This window comes from Sturnus vulgaris, chromosome 6 (assembly GCF_052056855.1).
Source record: "Sturnus vulgaris isolate bStuVul1 chromosome 6, bStuVul1.hap1, whole genome shotgun sequence".
In the NCBI taxonomy this organism is placed as follows: Eukaryota; Metazoa; Chordata; class Aves; order Passeriformes; family Sturnidae; genus Sturnus; species Sturnus vulgaris.
This window is the reverse complement of record NC_142248.1, coordinates 39,084,675-39,106,297: the sequence shown is the minus strand read 5'-3', so window position 1 is coordinate 39,106,297 and position 21,623 is coordinate 39,084,675. Positions and strand designations below refer to the sequence as shown.

At 40.9% G+C, this 21,623-nt stretch overlaps 1 protein-coding gene across 1 annotated transcript in view; it reads right to left on the bottom strand.

Moving 5' to 3' along the window:
- Positions 1 to 20,494, bottom strand: part of ASPG (asparaginase) — a 44,271-nt gene extending 23,777 nt beyond the window's left edge. The window contains exons 1-7 of the mRNA XM_014871877.2: positions 20,230 to 20,494; positions 15,284 to 15,413; positions 12,599 to 12,710; positions 9,760 to 9,885; positions 8,213 to 8,296; positions 7,040 to 7,166; positions 737 to 849 (exon numbers count right to left, since the gene is read on the bottom strand). Coding sequence (XP_014727363.2) covers positions 737 to 849; positions 7,040 to 7,166; positions 8,213 to 8,296; positions 9,760 to 9,885; positions 12,599 to 12,710; positions 15,284 to 15,413; positions 20,230 to 20,404 — 867 coding nt within the window. The 5' untranslated portion in view covers positions 20,405 to 20,494. The remainder of the gene's footprint in view (positions 1 to 736; positions 850 to 7,039; positions 7,167 to 8,212; positions 8,297 to 9,759; positions 9,886 to 12,598; positions 12,711 to 15,283; positions 15,414 to 20,229) is intronic.
- Between the last annotated feature and the right edge of the window lie 1,129 nt (positions 20,495 to 21,623).

Below are 21,623 nucleotides of genomic sequence, written 5' to 3'. Positions count from 1 at the left end.
TTGCAAATACACCACCCCTCTGTCTTTCCATCTGTTCATATTCACCTAAAAAGAATAGTGATATAATTGGGGTGTGCTGCTTAAACGACTGGATTCAATTTTAATAGGTAAGAGCCACAAAAGACCTGTCAATTTAATGGAACTGATATTAGACAAAAACTTAAAGTCTAATTTATTTAAAATCACAGTCTGCAAAATAATTTCGAAAGACAAAAAAATCCCACTTCTCATTTTCAGCACCAAAATCCCACTTTTAATTTTTAGCTCTGTATGAATGCTGAGGGTCATGTGAACCATCAGTGTGAGACAAAATGAACCTTGAAAAAGAAACATGAGTTGTAGAAATAATCACACTCCACCCACCATATTGTCTATTCTTTGACAAGATATCTATTAATATGCCTCAATATGCACAAGAATAATATTTCCCTAGTCACTGTAGCTTGCATCTGTCTAGAAAACCACACTTGACCTATTTATGAATCCCGATAAGAAATTAATTGTAAGTTCCAGAGCCCACACAGTTTATACAAAAGATATTTGAAAAGCTTTTATCATTTATGACATATGAAAATAGTCTTTGAATGCCCCAATATTTTTTTAAAAATGCTTATCAGAAGAAGACACATCCTTTCACTTCCCTTCAAACCCCAACCAGTGCTCCAAACAATGCAGCTTTCCTACAAGTATTTGAGCTTCACTTCACCCATTTCCAAAATGAAGTGGTGACACTTACAGCAGCAGCGGTGATTCCTGGGAAGATCCTCAGAAGTCCAACATTCCTGTTCATGTTGGTGTGAACTCGAAATTTCTTTGTGGTATTGGCTCTCCAAACTGTTTCCCAGTTTACTATTAAGAGAAATGGCCTTTTAAATTTAATATTAGGACATGGTATTGAGTACACTTGTAATACTTCATGCTTACAACTCTGCTTTTAAGATTGTTCTTATGCAGGGGATTCATGAAAGACAATGAACTTTTTAAAGAGGAAATGAAGGCACATTTAAGACAGAAGAATTAGCAGCTGGTCTGGCATAGGTGAGATATTTACTTGTCATACACTGACCTGAACTTCACTGTTATGCAGCTGGCCTGACACAAGCCTGGATTCATGTTAGGAAAATAGACTTTGATCTTCTCAGACGTAAGAGATGACAAATGCAGTTACTGTTGCCGCTAATCACCTCCAGAGTTTATTAGGTAGTTATTAACGATTAAATAAAATAGCAAGGATTCAATTAACTCCGATTATACATTTAGAGCCAGAAGCCAGCTGTTTAACTAATAGTTTGTTTGTGTTGCATTATTAGAAGCCAAGTCATGCATTATTGATTTCAAAATTTTACTACTTCAGTGTAGTAGTGCAGCATTGGTAACATTGACGGCTCCTACAAGGCAGTGGAAGAGGTTTAACAAACAGCAGCCAATAGCTCAGAGCGTCGTGCCTCCATGAAAATAGACCATGCTGTAAAGCTGCCTGCTTCCCCTTCATGAGTTAAGTTTTTGAGATTTTGGAGAAACTCCCAAGCAGCAAGACAGATAAAAGATCTGTGTGCATAATACCGACTTGCTCTCAGCCATGCAGAGAGTTACTCACACCAATTACTGTTGCAATTTCTTGCAATCAGCAGACAGCCACTTCCAAAAAAAAAAATCAAGAACAAATTTAAAAGCCTCCATTGAAGCCTGCTGTATTGTCACATTACCAGATATACTAAAAACTACACAATCCATTAAGTCAGGACAGAAAATAGCATTCTCCTATAAGACTCTATGAACTGTCCTTCCCTGTCAGCAACTAGAGCCTCTGCTCTTTCTAAAAACTGCCACACACCATTAACCAGGTCACAAGCAGTTGGCTTGGCATTTTTTGTCTATCCTGTATTCTGTCACAGTTCAGCACATGGATTCCTACTGCCCTGGGAGTGGGAGAATAGAAATATAGACCCTCCCTCCCTCTTTCTTTCTTTTCATTCTTTGTTCTTTCTTTCTTTTCTTTCTTTTGTTCTTTCTTTCTTTCTTTCTTCTCTTTCTTTTGTTCTTTCTTTCCTTCTTTCTTCTCTTTCTTTTGTTCTTTCTTTCCTTCTTCCTTCCTTCCTTATAAGCTGTCCTGCCTGATTCTGAAACTGCCTGGCTGGACTTAGTAGTTATCCAAGTAGCTCTCAAAGGCCTCCAAAAGCTTTCCAGAGGCATTTAGGAGGAGGAACCCAGGGAAGTGCAGAGCCTGTGCATTTGTTCTGCATGAATATGGCCTGGCTAACCACATTCAACATGAACGCTGTGCTTTAAGAAGCAGCACTGTTTAGCAACAAATCCATTCTTCTAAGCCTTCTAAAAAATAGGTTAATTCTTTAAAAGCAGCCTCCTCTATAAGAAGGCATGGCAATAAAATTTTATCACAGCTTGTTTTTCTTTTATCCTCCATAAGGTAGGAGTCCCTGCCAAAACTTCACAAATGCATTCTACTACGTTTGGCAACTGTGAGCATCCCTGATGCCTGTAACCAACTTGAAGAATGAACTGAGGAAACCTGCCTTGGCATAGAGCACTAAGACATTGCCAAAAGCAGAAGACCAAGGAAAGAGATCAGAGGACAGGTTTAGAAGTCAGACCTACACCAGGCCTATACCTGTACTCTTGGAGCATGCTCTACCAAATAACATCTCCAAGATAAATTTAATGCATGCAGACATAGTATAGTGATGTAATTCCAAATTATATTAAAAAGGAGATAAAGATTGCCCTGCCCCTGAGTTAACATTCGCTTGGTCATGAACCTCGTCAGCCTACATAACATATTTGGTGCTGCAGACTCCAGAGATGTCAGTTTTCCATTTGCCAAACAAGTCTAAAAGGCAGAACAAAAGGCAAATATGATGCAAGAGCCAAAGTCAAACAAATATACATAGAAAACTGACTTCATCTCAGATCTACTCAGAACTGTTCTAAGTGAGGCAGGACACCACGCAGGAGAAAAACGAAATTAGAACACATCCTTTGCATCCTCCATCTCAAAGTTTAAATCCCCAAAAAGGAACAGTATTTATGTCACATAGGTAAGTTCAAGCATCTTCATTGTACTGAATAAACCAGCTGTCTTGCTGTGTCATACCACACAGCAATCTTCTTTTTTTGTTAAAAAACCCAAAAACATAAGAAAAACTAACAGTTCTTAAGTAAGAAATTTATATACAAGTAAGTGAAGTATAAAAAGCTGCATCTCCTGGAGTCATTCATTAGGGATACTCGGTTTTGGCACAGCGTGGAAAACAGTAACCTGCTCTGACTTGGGTGGCATGTGCTTGTGAAGAGTTTAACTGATACAGCACAATGCATCATGTAAATGTGGATGCAAAAGTGAGGAACAAACACAAGTTAGTTACTGGTATGGCACAGCAGAAAGAACGTTTCTAAAGCAGTGTACATAAAATAAAGAAGGAATGGCTATTTACATACTGTACTCATAATGGCTTAGGATAGATTGCTCTATTCAAGGAGACTGCATTCAAAATATTAAGGCCTTCTGTTTACTTTCCAAAACCAAACCATCACATAAACAATAGTCTGATATTTCCAATCTTTCCCTCCATACCAAACACTATAGCCTGTAAAATTACTGCCAAAAAATTATATCCTTAACTTATGCAGCTTTATTCACACACATACACAAAATATGGTGATTGGGTTAGTGCAAAACAAATACAACCTGACTTAAAATAAAAGTAATTCTACACAGATCAGAAAGCAGCAAATCCCCCTGTTGTTAAGCAGAGCCTATGTCACAGTACAGGTTTCAGCTTATAACAGGAGAGCAGCAACTCAGAGCGACACCTCCCTTAGGAGTGGTGACTGAATTCCGAGTTATGAAATCAAACAAGAAATACGGCTTTTCTTGATTGCAGAGCTGCAGACAAACAGCAGTGCTCTCTTCTCATCCTTCTCTGCAGGGCTATGGGCAAGCCTTACCATTATATAAACTGCCCCAGCGTTCATTGCGATTCGCAGCAGCAGCCAGGGGGTGGGGAGCACAGGCCAACCTATGGCTGTGAACTCCTGCAGGAGGCAAACGAGCACAGACCTCCTTTCTTGGCATTTTGTTATAAAACAATCAATATACATCTTTGGGAATGAATATTTCAACCGACTGGTATTGCAGTCAACAACCAAGATGCCTGCTTAGAAGGGAGCAGGGATGGGGACCAAAAGCACTCCAGTGAAGAGAGCTGGTATATGCCTGCATGCATAAATGACCTGGGCTTTCTATACAAATAACCAACCAAGATGCACACTTGGCCAGTGACTAATACCTTCTCTCTAATGAGATCTGTGGGTAGATGAACTCAAAAGGGCCCTTAACTGTCTGCTGCTGCACCACATCTGGACGCACAGCCACACAGGCTCTGTCCCCTGCACAGGTTGTCTCTCATCGTATGGTCCTGTACATGTGCACCACTCCCAGAAGTTACATGCATGTGTGATGAAGAAATTCCAGCCATAGTAACAAAGCAAGTTTCATGTGTCATTCATTAGAACAATCAGGAATAAAGCAATCAATTACAAAATATACTGAGAATCTTTAAAGATTTCAATAGAAATAGTCTTCCTTGTCTGTCCTATTTTCAGGTAATGTATTTTATCTGATAAGCTCTGAGATTTTAGAAATATTTCTTATTATTTCTGTACTGTTCATTAATACAGAGATTTCTGATTCTGCTGCAAAAAGTATTTCCCATCAGCACTGCGTTTCTTACTCAGCTCAGGAGTGGGCCAGAATTTTTCATTTCTTACAGGAGTTTCTCATGCTAAGTTGAAAGGCCTAGGAAAGTTGATAAATCTGCTCATCTAGAACTGGTCAACACAACTCCTAGGCATTCCTAATACAGCTAAGGATCTGGCTGAGAACACAGCCAGTTACGGGATTAGAAATCCCCTGGGAGCCTCATCTGAAAAGGGAACAGGATAAAAAATGGATATCATAAATGAAGAAGAGAGTTGGAAGGGTAAGGGGGGGAAGAGGATTAAGCTTCTCTCTCTCCTCTCTAGCTCTGAAGTAGACTGTTGCCTTTATATGCTCTGCTGAGCCATGAACAGCATGTCTTCTCATTCCTGTGCACCAATCCACTACACTCCCCACTTACTTCATCTTGCCACCTCTCCCCTTCTGCTTCCTTGGAATTTTCATTCCCAGCTTTGTTAGAACCAGGGGGCCTGAGGAAGAGTTTCTGCAATGGCCTACTCCTCCTGGCATCCTCGGGCTGCTCTCCATAATGCTGAATCAGCCAGAGTCAGCCCTGTGTACAGGAGGATTAAGACATATTATATAAAGTCATTCGGAAAAAGAAAAAAGTGAAAAGATGCTAGATTTGTTTGGTTTGTTTTGAAAAGACAAGTGTTTCCTTGTCTCCGTGAAAGCTTCATACGTGGACTGTTCAAGCAAACTCAAGAGAGACAGAGATGTTTCAATTACTTTGGACAAAATAAAGCAGCACCAGTAGACTGCCCTTACTATAAACTATGTTCTTTCAAAATGAAACAATCCTTCAATAGTCACACCGTCATCTTGGATAAATGATGCTATCCTAACTGGGTAATCAACTGAAGCAAATAAAAATAGAGCCTATCATACCATCAGTTTTTAAATCAGAGATCCCCACTGATCCCAATGAGGCATTTACTGAAAAGATAATGGGTCCCAACATGGGCCATAGGAAGTGCTTAATAACATTCTCATTTTTCTACTCCAGACAAGGAATCACAAAACAGTTCATTCAAATCTAAGAGAGGAATAGCATGCAGCTTGATTTCCTTATTGATCAGTCAGTAAACGGAATTTATTCATACCCTGTTTGATGCAGTTCATAAAATCCCAAGAAAAAAGATTCTCCCCGATTTACTACAACAATCAACTGTCAGCATTGTCAGAGACAACCTATTTGACACAGCACAAGTGGCAGACTCTCTAACTGAGAGATGTCTTACAGACAACTACAGTATTTCACAGTCTTCCTCAGTTTGCATCTGGCTACTGCAAACATAGCACTTTGATCCTGGAACTTTGTTAAGTGACTCCCACTCATTAGGTGGAAGAGAGGAGTTTATTGTTCCAGATTGCAGAGTGCCTTTCTCTAGCAGTAGTATCCATTCAGAATGGCACATTGCATGGCACAGGGCTAGGTCTCCTGCAGCCACTAATGGCACTTAGCTGAAGAATTCAGGAACTGTTCCCATTTTTTTTTCTAATAATGGAGACTGTCACCAAGTCCTACTCCTTTTTAGTACCTAGTCTATACAAAAGCAGCTCGCATGGTTTTTAAAACTGTCCTTTAGTATGTCTTCTGGCCGGTCCTCATTTGGCTAGATTCCAAATGAGTATCTCTTCTCTCCTCTCCAAAGCAAGGGTGCCATTTATCCAAGAACAGTCATTTAATGACTTTGCAAATGGGTACTGAAATCTTCAGGTAGTTTTTCCCCTTCTTAAGAAACAGCCACAGAAAAATTACAGGGAGCCTGAGTAAGTTCAGGGAAAAAAGACTTCACATATTTTAGGTCTGCTGTTGTCAGTGTGTTTGCAGTTCAGGCAGGTCCTATATATCCAGTAAAAAATCTTACACAATGACATGCAACAGAAAATCTGTTGAAGCTGCAATGACTTTTTTCCCCAATTTCGGAGCCCAGCATGGTCATTAATGAGATGAAACTCTTTGTTCTTTCAGTCCTAACTCCCTCATTTTATCTTTGGAACAAGGTTTTTCCCTGACACAGGGGCAACATTCCCTCTGGTTAGTCTGGATCTTTAGTCAAAGTCAGCCTAGCTCACATCTATATTCAATAGATAAATGCAGTTGAGTCACAAAGTCTCAGCCTTGCTAATATTTAAACAGATTCAGAGCAGATGAAGTGAAGTCGAGCTACAGACAGGACTTTCAAAGATATTTGACTTTAAAAACGACATTTCAACTACATAAGCACAGGTTTTTTTCAGCTACAGTTCTATTGCATGCGGCATAAATTACACGGCTTAAGAGATGATGTTGCTTACTTGTAATATCAACCTCAGCATTTGCAAGTGGAGGCAGGTTAGGTGAGGAAAAGGCATTGAAACTCCCAGCATCCACCTTAGTCACCCTATTTCCCCTGTACAGTTTATTATAAAAATACAGGCACACCTGCAAGACAAGTAAAGAAACAGGTCTATGAATAAGCCAGTAATTAAAAGATGCTGTAGATAAATACTGTAGTCCGTCCTTTATAACGTGTTTTCCAAATCTTTAAAGCAATTCAGAGGCTAGTAGATGTTTACAAGTCTAACCCTTTCAAAAAGTGTTGGCACATCTGTCACACATTGGTTTAAGAATTTAAGAACAAAAGAAGTTAAGAGCTAACTAGTTTCATAATCCTCTCACGAGGCTTACTCTAGGAGACACCAAGTTTGCTTGAGTCCACTTCAGAGACAGAGGAAAGAAACAGTGTGAACTTTTTAATAAATTCATGAGTTATGCATAAATTCAGAGTCCAAAACATAAAAAGAAGACCTGGTGAAAATGAGGATAACTTTCAAGAGTTACCACGCATAAATAATTATCTTCCTTCTCAAGTCTATTAAAGTTTGTCAACTTGAAGGAAAAGAGATACCTCAAAGCTTTTATCAGTTATTAAGATCTTGGCCAGTCAGCTGTTGCTGTTGCCTTACAAGAACTGGCTTTGGGAGCATGGCAGAAGTAAAACAAGGTATAACCTGACCCATTTTCTCTCTGAGTTTTGGGCTGCACAGCACAAACAGCAGAGTACTGAGACTATGGAGGTACCTCCATGTTCATTAGGTGAATCACTCTCAACACTTCAGTCTTCAGGAACAGAGCTAGAAGACACTCCTACAGTTCTATTGCAACTGGAGAAGTTCAAAGTAACATTCAGTTAAAGAACAGACAAGTGTTTCAGATCCCACATACTTACAAGAGTACCTCTAGTTTCAAGTCTGTTGCAGTGCACGTTTCAGATTTGAGAGTCTTTCTAGACTGCGTTTGGGCAAATGGAATATGACCAATGTGAGAACAGCACGTGCTTTGCCATGCAAGCACTGTTACCTCAGCTGGAATCCATTCATCTTCCTGCTTAAGTGCAATTCCTTACTGCCTACCAGATATTTTTGTATTTGTGTCCTGGCTAGAGGGAGAAATTCAGCTTCTTAGATGGTCTTCCCAGGCAAACAGACCTCAGGAATCACGAATTGCCCAGCCATCAGCAGTGCCCCCAGAAGGTTGTCTCGGCCATCGTTCTGCAGCTCATAAATGGGCACCTGAAGAGCAGAGACTGGAATTACACCCTGGCCCTTATGTAAAGCCTACATAGCAGAAGAAATGAGTCCAACTTATGCAATACAAATACATGAATAATTTATGCAACAATGATTTATAAAAGAAAAAGTTTTCCTTCTTCACCCAAACTATTTTAGACTGCAACAGATGGCAAGACTTCTCTCTCTGCTTAACAGAATTTTGTAATTTAAGTGCTTAAAAACTAATACAGAGATTTTTCTCATGTGATTAAGAATATTAACACTGGTTCAAGAAAAATATAAAAACTAGCAAGTAGGCACAGTTAAAAGTGACTGAGCATAGGAGAAGTGATGATAGAGAAAAAAAGCAACACTCCCAGAACATACAGAACTGTCACTATGGGCTTCACAACAGCTCTCTAGCACTATCTTTCCTCATAGCATAGTAAAACTGAGCCAGCAGGTTATTACTGACAGAAAAGGGCAAGATTAAAAACAGAAATTTAGTCTGCTGAGTGATGATTTCCATGCCTTTTCAGACTGCCTCTTTATTAAAAGAGAGTGCTTCTTTCAGCAATTATTAAAAAGAAAATCACATGCTCCCTTGCTGGATTATATGTCAGATAGCTCTCCAAGCAATAAAACCAAAAAGAAAGTAAAACCTTGGCTGATGTATCACGACTAGGCTGCTCCACGTCAAGACAGCAAGTAGGAGCCTACTCCTTCCTAGACTTTTGTATTTTGACTTCAAATAGACCACATGTGAAAGGGAAGTTATGAATTGGGGAGGGGAATTTTACAATGTGATGTTTCATCTTTCCTTTGTGATTAGAGCAGTATTTTACACTCAAGCAAGCTATTCTAGTAAGACAACCCCTCCCCTTCAGACAATATGCAAAGGGCTGATCTCCAGCTAAGGGAATAAAAATTAATAAATGTAGTCTTTAGAGGAAAGAAAACAGACCTTAGATCCTTTGTGAAACAGAAATAATAAAAAATGCATCTCATGTTTTAAGTTTATTTTTTTTAATTATAAAGAATGCAACAATGAGTAATGTAAATTGAGATAACTGATGAAGTTAAAAATACTAAGCTTCAGGGCTTTTAAAGAAAAGAAGACAGCTGACAACCAGTGGCCACCTGAGGCTGGAAAAATGCTTCTCATATAAACCGATTAATACACAATGGCCAATGACAAGCTCTTATGTTTTTCTCTGAAGCATCTGGCCCCAGCCATAATGAACTCCTGGTCTGATTTGGTACAGAGTTGTGAAGTCATTAATTATAAAATTATGGGGCAGATCCTCAGCTGGTGAGCCCATCATTTCTCACTCATTTCTGTGAGCACTGTGACCATTCACCCTGGCCAGGGACCTGGCCTACACTGTGCTAAGGTGTACAGTGATAATCAGGAAACAGTCAAGTTCTGCATATAAAAAACAAAAATGAGGATTCCTGCTTCAACTTCAAATTAATTCCATTACCTGAGATCCTGTCAGAACAACAGTTTTGCCCAGGTTCTCACACATGAAGGACAGGGCTGAAGCTGTGTATGCCATAGTATCAGTACCGTGCAGGATCACAAAACCATCGTACTTCTCGTAGTGCTCCTGGAGGTGGAGAGACAGTTTTCACACTGTTAAAGCAATGCCCTGTACCTGTACCAGCAGGTGAGGTACACAGGGCATTACTTCCACTGATGCAGACAACAGCACAATGCCTTATAGGGTACTGCACACACAACTCCTCCTAAATTTACCCTGTTTCCAGTTTAAATACAATTAAGGGTTAATCGGACACTAAGCACTAGAGCCAGTAATTCTGATTATGGAACAGTCAAAGAGATTCTTCTGTGTATACATATTAATGCAGCGTTTTTAAACCAGAAGACTCCTAATTAAGAAAAGCTTAGCAATGGCTTTAAACAGGAATGTTAACATATGCAAATTAGTCGTATAGTCTGATTTCTTGTTGCCGCTTTTACTTTAGGGATTACACCATTTACAGGAACAGATTAGGCAAACCAGGGTTATCATTATACAGGGGGAAAAACAGTCCCTTTAATCCATGGCAGACAGGCAAACTACCAGTGTCAGAGTGCCCTCTTCTGATGGAAAGCCATTCTTTCCATAGCAGAACCTGGGGGAGAGGTTTCTTCTTCATTAATGGACATTCACCTGCTGGTTTTTGAGAAGGCCTTTACACTATCAGGCACGTGCAATATCAAAATGAATTTTATAAAAATTTTAATCTACATACAATTCCACACAAGAGGTAGGGTTTTTTTTTTTTAATGCAAAGCCATGAATAACACTGCTCATCCTATGACAATAGCTATCTGCTGGCTTTTGGAAGAAAAAGGAATTGGTTCAGCTACTTTAAAAATGACGGACATAGCAAACACTGCAGGGAGAGACGCTGATGTCTCTAGTGTAACTTGGTAACATGGAAAGGATTATACAGAACTCTAAGCAGATACATGAAATGCCAGCATGGGGAGGAAAAAAGAGGTTTAAACAAGATTTCTTTTTAATTATACTCCTCATGTTACACTAGGCACACACAGTTGGCACCTCCTGATAATAAGGTCACCTCCAAACTCATTTGTAGGTTCCTACTTGTCTTTTTGCTATTTCTTCACTTATACTTATGTCTGTCTACCTGTTGCTACGTACTGGAAGTTTTAGGGGCTTATCTCTTCTAACAACTAAGCCAACACAACAACTGCCAGTGTTGCAAGGTCTTTCTGCAGGCCAAACTACAATGTGATGAAAAAACCATGCTGCAACCATTCACTAAAGCAGCAACAACGTAAGGATGTTTCAAGAAGGGCCAAGAGCACAGAAATAACCACCTGTCCTCTCTAAATCAGCACACTCACAAATTCTTTCAGCCTTATTAGATGCAAAAGAACATAGTTTGGTTTAAGCTTCATAATGGAAAAGATAAGAATGCCATTTAAGGAGATATCTCACAGAAACATCTTGGAATGTTTTAGTCTGGAAAATCATCAGCATGCTACAGCTGTGGCAGGCATATGTCCAAGACGAACACAAAGTGGCAGTGTCTGTACACAACCTGGAGAGTAGAAAAGGTTTCTTTTTTTGCCTTCTCAGCACTCTTCATTTGGATTATACAAACTGGACATACAGAGAACCTGTGTACAAGAAAAGAAACCACCTTCTTTTGTAATAAAATTAATATGCCAATAAGAAAAAAAAGGTAAATTCTCTCCTGTTCAGCATGGGATTGCTGCTTTCTCTCAGCCCTATGCTTTTTCCAGCTGCTCATCCTAGACACTTTCCATGCTCACATCAGCTCCATCTCTTCTGTGCCTGGGCAAGATGGATTTGACAGTATGAGCAACCTCCCAAGTTTGGTGGTTTCAGGATGAGAGAGCCTGAAGGTGAAAGACTGTTACCTGAACCTTCAGCATCATTCCCTGCATTATTGAACTGTTCACACGCATTGCTACAGCATGGTGGAAGAAGAGAATTTACACTATAAAGCACACTAACACAGAGTGGAAGAGAAGTATCTTCATAGCCCCACAGTTATTTATTTCTGTCAGCTATGTATGGATTTCTGGTGTGAAGCATTTGAAGTGTTTTGCAGTTTTACTTTTTCTAAAAGCACACAGCTAAGTTCAGACAAGGGACAGGAGCACAGAAATGCTAATTTTTTTATTCTAGAGAAGGATGTAATGAGTTTATCTGTATATGCAGAAATTTCTAGGGCTTTAAACATTTTCCACTGTGGGAAACCTAACCCTAAGTAGCATTTTTTTCTAGTGGTTGCAAAGCCAAAGCTAATCCAGTCCATGTGTGCCCAGAGTAAGAAAGGCATAAAGTCATTAAATTATTTTCTATATCAACTATTTTCTATAGCCAACTATTAAGCTATCTGAATACTCAAATGATATGTAACTGAGCAACCTTCATCTAAGTTACCTAAGGATTTTATTCAACATTTTTTGACAGTGAATTTAAGTCGATGTTTTAGGACACATCAATCTACATATTATATACCTTATTCAATCACAGATGCAATTTTTTCTATACATATTATTGTATGGAATTATGGCATGGCTTATCCTTGGAAGAACAATGCAACTTTAAGGAGTTTACAACATTTTCAAATGAAATAAAAATTCTGCAAACTTTGCAAGCACAGTACTTCTTACTTTGCAAGTCACTAATTAAGGTACTTTACATTTAAAGAAAGAAATATATATATGTATAGTTCTACTAAATTGTTTTATTTTCCTAAGCATACTAGATAGACTTCTAGTTTTGTTTAAGTGAAAAATGTACCTCACTGTACCTCAAGTTTCTTTGCAATTTTGGCCCAGTCATCTGGTGTCATGTTGGAAGAATCAAGCAGTGGTGAGAGCTCAAGGATTGTGTAAAAAATTCTCTTGTTTTGCTTAGAGAGACTATGAAGAAAGAGAATTGGAAAAAAATCTTAGCATTAATATAATCTCATCACTTCTGATTATTTCTTCAAATCAGTAATTTTCACACTTTTTCTCCCCATCCCACAAATCTAGGTGAAAAATGTCTTAAATCTAGAAATTAAATTCCTAGTTTAGAAATTCATCACTTGATGAACTTGATGTGGTTTAAAGCATAAATAACTAAATTTAATTTAATTATAAATACAACTTGGGAGGCAGACACGGGTGGTTTCTGGGCTGTGAGTGCACATTGCTGGGTCATGTCCAGCCTCTCATCCAGCAGACCCCAGGTCTTTCTGGGCAAGACTGCTCTCATCTGTTCATCCCAGCCTGGATGGATACCAGGGTTGCTCTAACCCAGGTGCAGCATCAGCATTTGGTCTTGTTAAACCTCGTGAGATTCACATGGGCCCAGATTTTGAGCTTGTCCAGGTGCCTCTGGATGGCATCCCACCCTTCATGTGTGTCAACAGCATCACTCTGTGGTGTCACCTACAAGTTTGCTGAAGCTGCCCTTGATCTCTCCATCCATGTCATTAATGGAGATATTAAATAACACTGGTCCCAAAATAGACTCCTGAGAGAGTCACTAATGTCCATCATGACTCTGAGCCATTGACCACCCCCTTCTGGCTGTAACCATCTAATCAATTCTTCATCCACTGAACAGTCCACCCATCAAATCCATCTCTCTCCAATTTAGAGAGAAGGATGTTGTAGGGGACCACACCAAAAGTTTTACAGAAGTCCAGGTAAAGCTGTGCTAGCTGAAATCGCCTTCCTGTCCTCTATGTGCCTTAGCAGAGCTTCTAGAAAGATCTGTTTCATGAGTTTCCCATGCACAGAGGGGAGGTTGACAGGTCAGTGGGTCCCATGATCTTCCTTTCTATCCTTTTTGAAGTTGGGTGTAGTATTTCTCTTTTTTGAGTCACCTGAGACTTCCAATAAAATCTGCAGACTCATTCCCCCTATGAAGCCCCTAAGACTGTTGCATACAGCAGAGAGAGCATTTAAACAACGTGTTTAAACTGACATCCTGTACCTAAGAAGTCAGACTTCACATGAAAAACTGCCTTGCTGAATATCACATTTACACATGCTAAGAGTAACTTTAGAAGTCAGCTGAAAATCTTTGAGAAGAAAGCTCTCCTGAGAATATACTGTTTAAATAAAACATGACAGAAACCAGCCCTGTCTTCAGCTTCTGATGCCTCTCTCTAAAAAGAGATCTTGTCATTTCTCGTATATTGGCGTTACACACCGATATACAAAGTTCACAAAATTTTCTCTCCTCAGGAACTCACAATATTTCTCAATCATCTAGTTAAAATATCACTTGGCTAGCACAAAAGGCAAGATGGCAAATTGCCACAACTAACCTCCAGAAACAGCATTCAGCGGTGCCAGAAAAACAAGACAAGATTAGTTTTTAAACCTCAGGTTATTTTGATGTGAATGATTGTTTTAAGCATTTCTGGCTTTCAGGGAAAGATATGCCAGAAGTATACTTAGGACTCATACAGGTATATTAGTGTAGTTCTGTTATGTTTCTAATCCCTTAAGTAATTAGAAGTTATTCTAGGAACATGTCATAATAGAGCTCCATTTTTCTTAGTGTAAGCATCATATTTAACTCAAACTGTATATTCACATAAATACTACTGCACCAGGTGTCCATTAGATTTTTCCTTTACTCCTTTTCCTGCTATTTGCCTTTTAAGTGGCTACTTTAAAAAGCTTTATAGAGAGACTTCAATACAAAGTAGAAAAAAAAATAAACCTTTTATTTTCTTAAATATCCTGGTTTTCTCCTTAAAGATTACTGAATATGCATTTTTAGTCTTATAGAAAACCAGCTATGGTCCCATTTATTTTTGAAAAACTGTGTAAAATCATCCTTTGTGCAAAGTTAACACGTTTACAGGGCTACAGTCATTCATCACAGCTAGGGAATATTTCAAATTAGCATACTGCCCACTAAATAAAACATATAAGCTTATTAATCATTGCCCAACAGTTAAGTAGCAATGCAGATTAATTATAAGCCCATTGCTTATTATCATAATGTTGCATAAATTTGGGAAAAACAATCAGCTTTTAGGGCTTTTAAAAACAGAAGGCCTGCAGAATTAAAGCATGAGGCCTATTTACAGATGCATCAATTACATGCTACTTTTCTAGACATATGCTGAAGATAATTCACATGGAGCTGTATATAGTTTCTCAGTTTATGTAGAATACTTGTGTGTTTGCACAACAGCAAATTAATATACAAAGAAAAAGATAAAAATCCAGGAATAGATTGCCCAGAATGGTTACTTGTTGCCCAATTTAAAAGTTATTTCTCAGGCAGTTCTAAGGCACTTCATTGCAAATATATGACATATTTTTTATCACATCAAACTTTTTTTTTTTTATCACATGGTGAACTTTTTTCTTTTAAACTAATACAAGCATTTTTGTTAATCTCATTATAGATTCTTCATGTCAAATGCCTAGAGATGTAATTACCTGAAAAATAACAAGATACTTCCTAACCCTTCTGTACTTACGGGAGCACCAATGTGTTCTCTGGGAATTCATGGGAGTTGTTCAGTTTTGTTTCCTGGGCATATGACTCATCGTGCAGCATCGGCATCGTTTTCAAGCTGTTTACTAATTTATTGGCCTCAGGAGCAAGCCCTTAAAAACAAAGAATAAAGGAAGTAAATAAAGGAGCAGGGATGGAAGGAAGCAAGTGGCATGGTAAGGAGGGAAGACAAGTTACAAAGCAGTCTGCCTATCCTTCCAAATTAAACCATCTATTGCCAGCTTAAAACCATGAAAAATTAACATAGCTAATAAATACTCATGCAGTTATTATTTTCTTGAAATAGATAAATCCTTTATTTAAGAGAAACAATGTTTCAAATCTCCTCCACATCAAACATTTATGCTTTTACCTATTTTTCATTGTTGCTTGTCTGCAAATACTTATCAGAAGCAGGAACAGGAAGCCAATTTATCCAACTAGCAGAAAGCTACCATTCTCTTTCATGTTTGCCATAACTATTACTATTACTACTTAGTAATAGTAGCAGAAGGCTTAAAAGGTACCCAGCATCTTTCTGTACTATCAAGTTGTGCTATATACTAGGTACTTTCCACTAGCAAGTTTAGGACTGAACATCTGAACTGACAAAAGGTAAAAAGGTGCATAAACCTCTTAAGAGAAAAAGCTGAAAGTGTGGATGCATCTCAAACTCTGCTCTCCTTCTCCCTGCCCATGATGGGGTCTGTCTGTGGCACAGACCCTAAAACAGTTTAAACTAGCTTAAGAACATATTTAGTGTTTGGTGGACCTGCAGATGTTCTGGTTGCAACCAGGTATTTCAAAGGGAATCTGCATGTTGTTCTCTGTTAGCCAGAAAGGTACCTAATGTTGTGATGTTACAGTCCTCAGCATCATAGAACTGAGTTCACCTGTGAGCCTAACCCACAACTCATCTTCCCAGCACCCTGTTTCAGGAATGACAGCAGCAGTCCTGGCAGCCAGAATCAGAAGCCACCCTGTTTTTCTGAAGTCTGACTTCTTAAGTCAGTTTTCTTACAAGGAACTTCTAGCAGAGGTACTTCCTTCTGGACTTCAGGATTTTGCTGTCAAGTTCAGTTTAATCTCAGTGTTTCACATCACCTGTTTACATGGCTAACAAACTACTAAACCTCATTATTCTACTTCTGTTAGTTCTAGTTATTTCTAATTTGAGGCCAGGGACTTCTCTACTATTTCCTAGTTCTGTTTATATAAACATGATTCTCATCCAAGTTAGCATCTTTAATTATTTTTGGTTCATCTTCAAACAGCAAGATTTATTTCAAATGGTCAAAATGCAGACAATATTTTTAATAGTATTTCTGGCTTTTTTCATTTACTTAACAGGCTGATGAAAAATTCTTAAGAACTCCCTGCTCTCCCTCCTGGCTTGCCTTAAATTAAGAAGGGGGCCTCTTCATAGCCAATTTCCTCACAGGATAGCAACAGCATTTGAGTGGATTTATTTGGATTACTGCCAGAATACTTTGTTTTACAAAATATACTTAAAACACTTTCAAGCCCTAGATACTTCATTCATTCAGCTATAATCCCTGCTTTTCCTATTAAGGATGTTCCTAGCTTAGTCACAAATGGCCACTTCTGCCGTGCTTGGGCACTGAGTCATTTTGGCTCGGAAATGCAGCCCAGTTTCAAGCGTTTCCTGTGTGTTTTCTGATTATTCTTCTGTTTGTCCAGTGCTCATCTTGCCCTGAATATTGACAATGGATTAGACTGTTTATTTTTTGTATTTGCCACAGGAACTGCAGAGCTGATGTACATTAACATTCTTTAATCCCTTCTCTTTAAACGGGAGTTCCTCATCTCTTAATCACAAATCTGTCAGGATTTTTCTGTAATTGCTTGCACTGAACGTAAACCTTGTTTTTTAAGGCATTCTGCAGATGTATCCAAGATGACCCACTTACAACCTAGACAGCCCCTCACATGCATCCACTTCTAGCAGTGATTTCTTCTTTACAGTTTCAAGAAGCAAACACAGGGGACCTCAAGTGCAACGGTTTTAAGAACACTTCTACTTTATTACACAGGGAAAACAGCTTTTGTGAGCCAAGCTTGTTGACCAAGTATTTGAAGCAATTTCACCCCTGAAGAGAAGAGGCAAGCTTTGTGACTTGTCCAAATAGCTCTCATCAACTTCTGTCCTGTCCCTTGTTAGCTGGCCAGCCCTGGCATCACAGAGCAGGTGGACAAAGGCAGAATTGCAAACAGGCACCTGTAGCCAAGGAGTACAATCATGGTTCTGTCTCACCTACAGCCCAGGCCTCTGCTTTTTCTGGTGCTATAGATAATTCAGTTATAGCTACCTGCCAAACAAGATATCCTACAATCTGTGCTGCTGCAGGGAACAGGGAGAAAAAAAATATTAATTGCAGCAGCTACATCACTTGGAGCTTTCAGAAGTGAGGTACACAGATTTTAAACAGAAGCAGGTTTGGACTACAGCAGCCAGTCCTTTGGCAATCTAGTACGTCTAAAAAAGACACATAAATTAACTAAGCTACCTAAGTAGACTATTCAAAGATAGGTGATCTTTCTAAGGCTATTTACCTTAGTGCTACTTGGATTTGTTGGGTTTTTTTTCCCTATTACAGGTAAAAACTAGGAAAAAGAGCTAGCCCACATGCCCAAGGAAAAGATCTTCCTGAAGGCACCAGCACAAACTTGATGGAAAGATCACTATCACAGTAACCTCACTCTGGAGTGCAATAAGGTTCTCTTTCTGAAATGAGCTACTGATAAGCCAAAAGAAACTAATGTAGGAGGAAATAAGTAGGAGTAAGAAACTTTAAAAATGCACTGGAGTGGCTTGACAGCAAAACCATAAATACTGAAAGAGTCTGCACCTGAGTCTGGTTGTCATCCAAGACACAGAAACTGAAACAGACTATTTATCCTCTGAAAATGACTCCTGCACAGGTAACGTAGAAAATAAATATGCAGAAATTCCAACAAGAATTTCCAAGACGTGCTGGAGTTGCCAGATGAGCTACTTCTCTTCACCATGCTTGAAGTAAAACACTTGTAATCCTAGGAAGGGTTGTAAATAGGCGCTTTCCATCCACTGATAAATAAAAGAAATGAGCATCTATTGTATCTTCCCTTGAAGCATGCTGCCTTTCCCATGCCCTTTCACTAGCTTATGTCTGAACACTAAAGACTGCCAAATATTCTGAAAGAGGTACTCTGGCTGCTCTGCAGCTAGATGTGGGTATGAAAAGCAGGTCAACCCCCTCCCCCCCAGGATGCTGCAAGTCAGCATCATTGGATCATAACTGTTAGACTGTTTGCACATGCTTTAATGATTGACACTTGTTAAGCAAAAGAAAAAAAACAACATACAAGATGAGAAGAAGTTATAAAGTTCATTCATAAAAGAAAGAGACACATGATTATAATTTATTCGCTTAAAAAAGGCATTTAAAAAGCTGAGGCAATAAAAGTAGGATATTGTTTTAGTATAAACAATGCGAACTGAGAAATGCAAGTCAGCACACGGCATTGAAATACGGACGTTTTTTACAACTTTGACAGATTAAAAATAAAGATGACAGCCATAAAAAACAAAGAACATCTTATAACGTTTTTACTATAATAATAAGGATCAGCTAATCACCATCTCCTGAGAAGAAAGGACATGTATTTGAAATAAATCAAATCTAGGAAGCTCCAAGGTGAAGCCCCAAGTGTTTTAATCCTACAAATAAGAAGCAGAGACAGTATTATTTCAGGCAGGGGCACAAAACTCTGTAGTAGGGATCACAAGTACCCATGCTTTTGAATCTAGACAGACACATCCTGTGGAAGCCCTGGGATGCTTCACTGCCTTCCAAGTAAAGGCGGAAAGAAACTAAACATTCACTCATCAAAACTGGACTCCTCCCACTCCTTATGTTACCTTGTTTCCCTTTAATCCGACTCTGGCAAGCACACAGCCCTACAGCAAGTCAGACCCGACTGAAATCCATTTTTTCCTCAGACACATTAATGAGTTGATGTTGCTAGTGCCCCTTGGGATCTATGCCTACTGAGTGATGATCGAGGGGTGCTTAGGTGCCATTCCAACCAGCTGCTGAATTGGGGGCCTGTGAAGGTGTCAGGTGAGTTTGGGCACCTATTTGCTGACATTTAGGGGCACCTAAAACACATTGCATATACCTGTAGGTACCTAAGAAGCCTTCAGATAAAATGCGGGCATTATACTGACACATCTCAGTACTCAGTTTTGGATGTAAACATTTTCCAGCTGCTGAAATAGAGATTGGCATATCTAGTCTTTTCATCAGTCTCCCCCTCTCCCGGTAAGGTAAAGCAAGGCAGAACTCTTCAGTGATGTCATGAAGGCAAGAGTGAGTCGGAGAGCAGCAGAAACCTGCCCCAAGGCATCCGATCTCGCTCATCCTGACACCTGGCAGCTGCCACCCTTGCATCCGCTGCGCCTGCCAGGTCACCACTGGAAAATCCTTGTCACAGCTACCAGCTCCAGGGGCCCACGCTCCTCCCAGCAGGAATGCCGAGCACACGGTCTCTGGGTGGCCGGTGACAGTGGCTCATTTAGGGCTAAGAACAGCCAGCATGACTAGTGCGACTACGTTGGTTTCATTTTCAGAGCGCGAGGTAGGGCAGAAAGGACGCACGCTGCAGGAAACACGTTGTCCCTGCCAAAAGCCGCCGCTGCTGCTGTGACGCTCACAAGGATGCCCATCAGCTGAGCTGCCGGGTGAAGCAGCTGACGGGAGCCGGGGATTAGAGAGAGCCTCTCGCAGCAGCGATGCCGCACCGCGAACCAGCCGGGTCCCCGCGGTCGCGCCGTGCCCAGGCAGCCCCGGCCGAACCCCGACGCGCTCCTCGCGGCCGGCCCCGCTCCCCACGGCCACCCCGACACCCCCGCCGCCGGCCCCTCACCCTTGACGTCCTGAACCATGCCGATGGTGCCGCCCGTGTTGATGACCAGCACCCGCGCATCGGCCTTGGCGGAGGAGGCCGGGGTGCAGCCGGGGCGCTCCTGGGGCCGGCTCCCGGCCAGGGCTCTGAGCAGGGAGCGCGGCTGTCCCGCCGCCGCCGCCGCCGCCGCCTCCATCCCGCGCCGCAGGATCCGCTACCTCCCGGCCGCCCGGACAACGGGGAGTTATAGGGGCGGGAGGGCGGCGGCGGGGCCGCCCCTTCCCGCTGCCCCGGGGGCGGGGAGAGCCGCCGTGCCCGCCCGCCCGAGCGCGGGCAGCGCCCGTGAGGGGCAGCGCCCGTGAGGGGCAGCCCCGGCACCGCCCCCTGCACTTTGCGCTGCGGACAGCGCTGGCCGGGGCGGACGTCAAAGCCCTTCATGCTTGAAGGAGAAACGAAGAGCGCGTTCTGGACTCGGGGAGGAGAGAGGGAACACAGGGCTCAGGGTCAGCCCGGCGACAACACATGCGTCGTCCCCTTTTTCCTTCAAGGACGAGAAGGTGTGAACTGGCCCTGCTTACCTGGCCTCAGAGGCGACTCCTGCCTACTCAGCCTCTCCCCAAACTGGCAGCCTGGCGCGGGCAGCTCCCCTGCCTCTCCATTCCAGCGTCCTAATCTGCACCCTCAGCTTCCATCCAGATGGATTCTTCTGAGGATCCGGTAGGACATCAGCTGTGAGGAGGCTGAAGTTGTTTTCAAGGAAATCTGATAAATCTTTGGGTCTGTTGTCGTGAGATTAGTTATTACTGGGTAACTGCAATGCAAAATATGCGAAGAACGGGCTAAAACCCAATGAGCCGTTTACTGGGGACAGCGACTGCTGGGAGGCACGATCTGCATGAGCTGAGAAGTAGCTGCTGTACAAGCACCTTGAGGCTTAAACATGTGACTGAAGCGCCTGAGTTACTCAGTACGTCAAAGGAAGAACATACTTCCTGGAGGAACGTGCTAGGGATTTTTTTTGGCTCCTGGTAATATGAACTTAATTTGTATCCTGCACTGCACCTTCTAAATGAAATGTAACTCAATTTCAAGGTAAAATTAGGGGCCGTGGGATAGTCCAAGCAATTTCTTCTACTTCCAATTTCTATAACTTAGTACTCCAACAGAAATAAATTTTATGTTCTTCCACAAAGTTGTCAATCTCTCGTAGTCTGAGTGGCCCAAAACGTGGCACAGAATTCCAGATGTGGTCTCACAAGGGCCAAGTAGTGGGCAGTAATCATTCCCCTGTGTGTGCTGGCTGTAATTGTCCTGCCAGTGCAGCTTAGCCTTCACTTTCATCGCTGCAAGGACCCTTTGCTGCCTCATACATGATTTGTCCATAGGACCCCCAAGCCCTTTTTGCACAGCTGCTA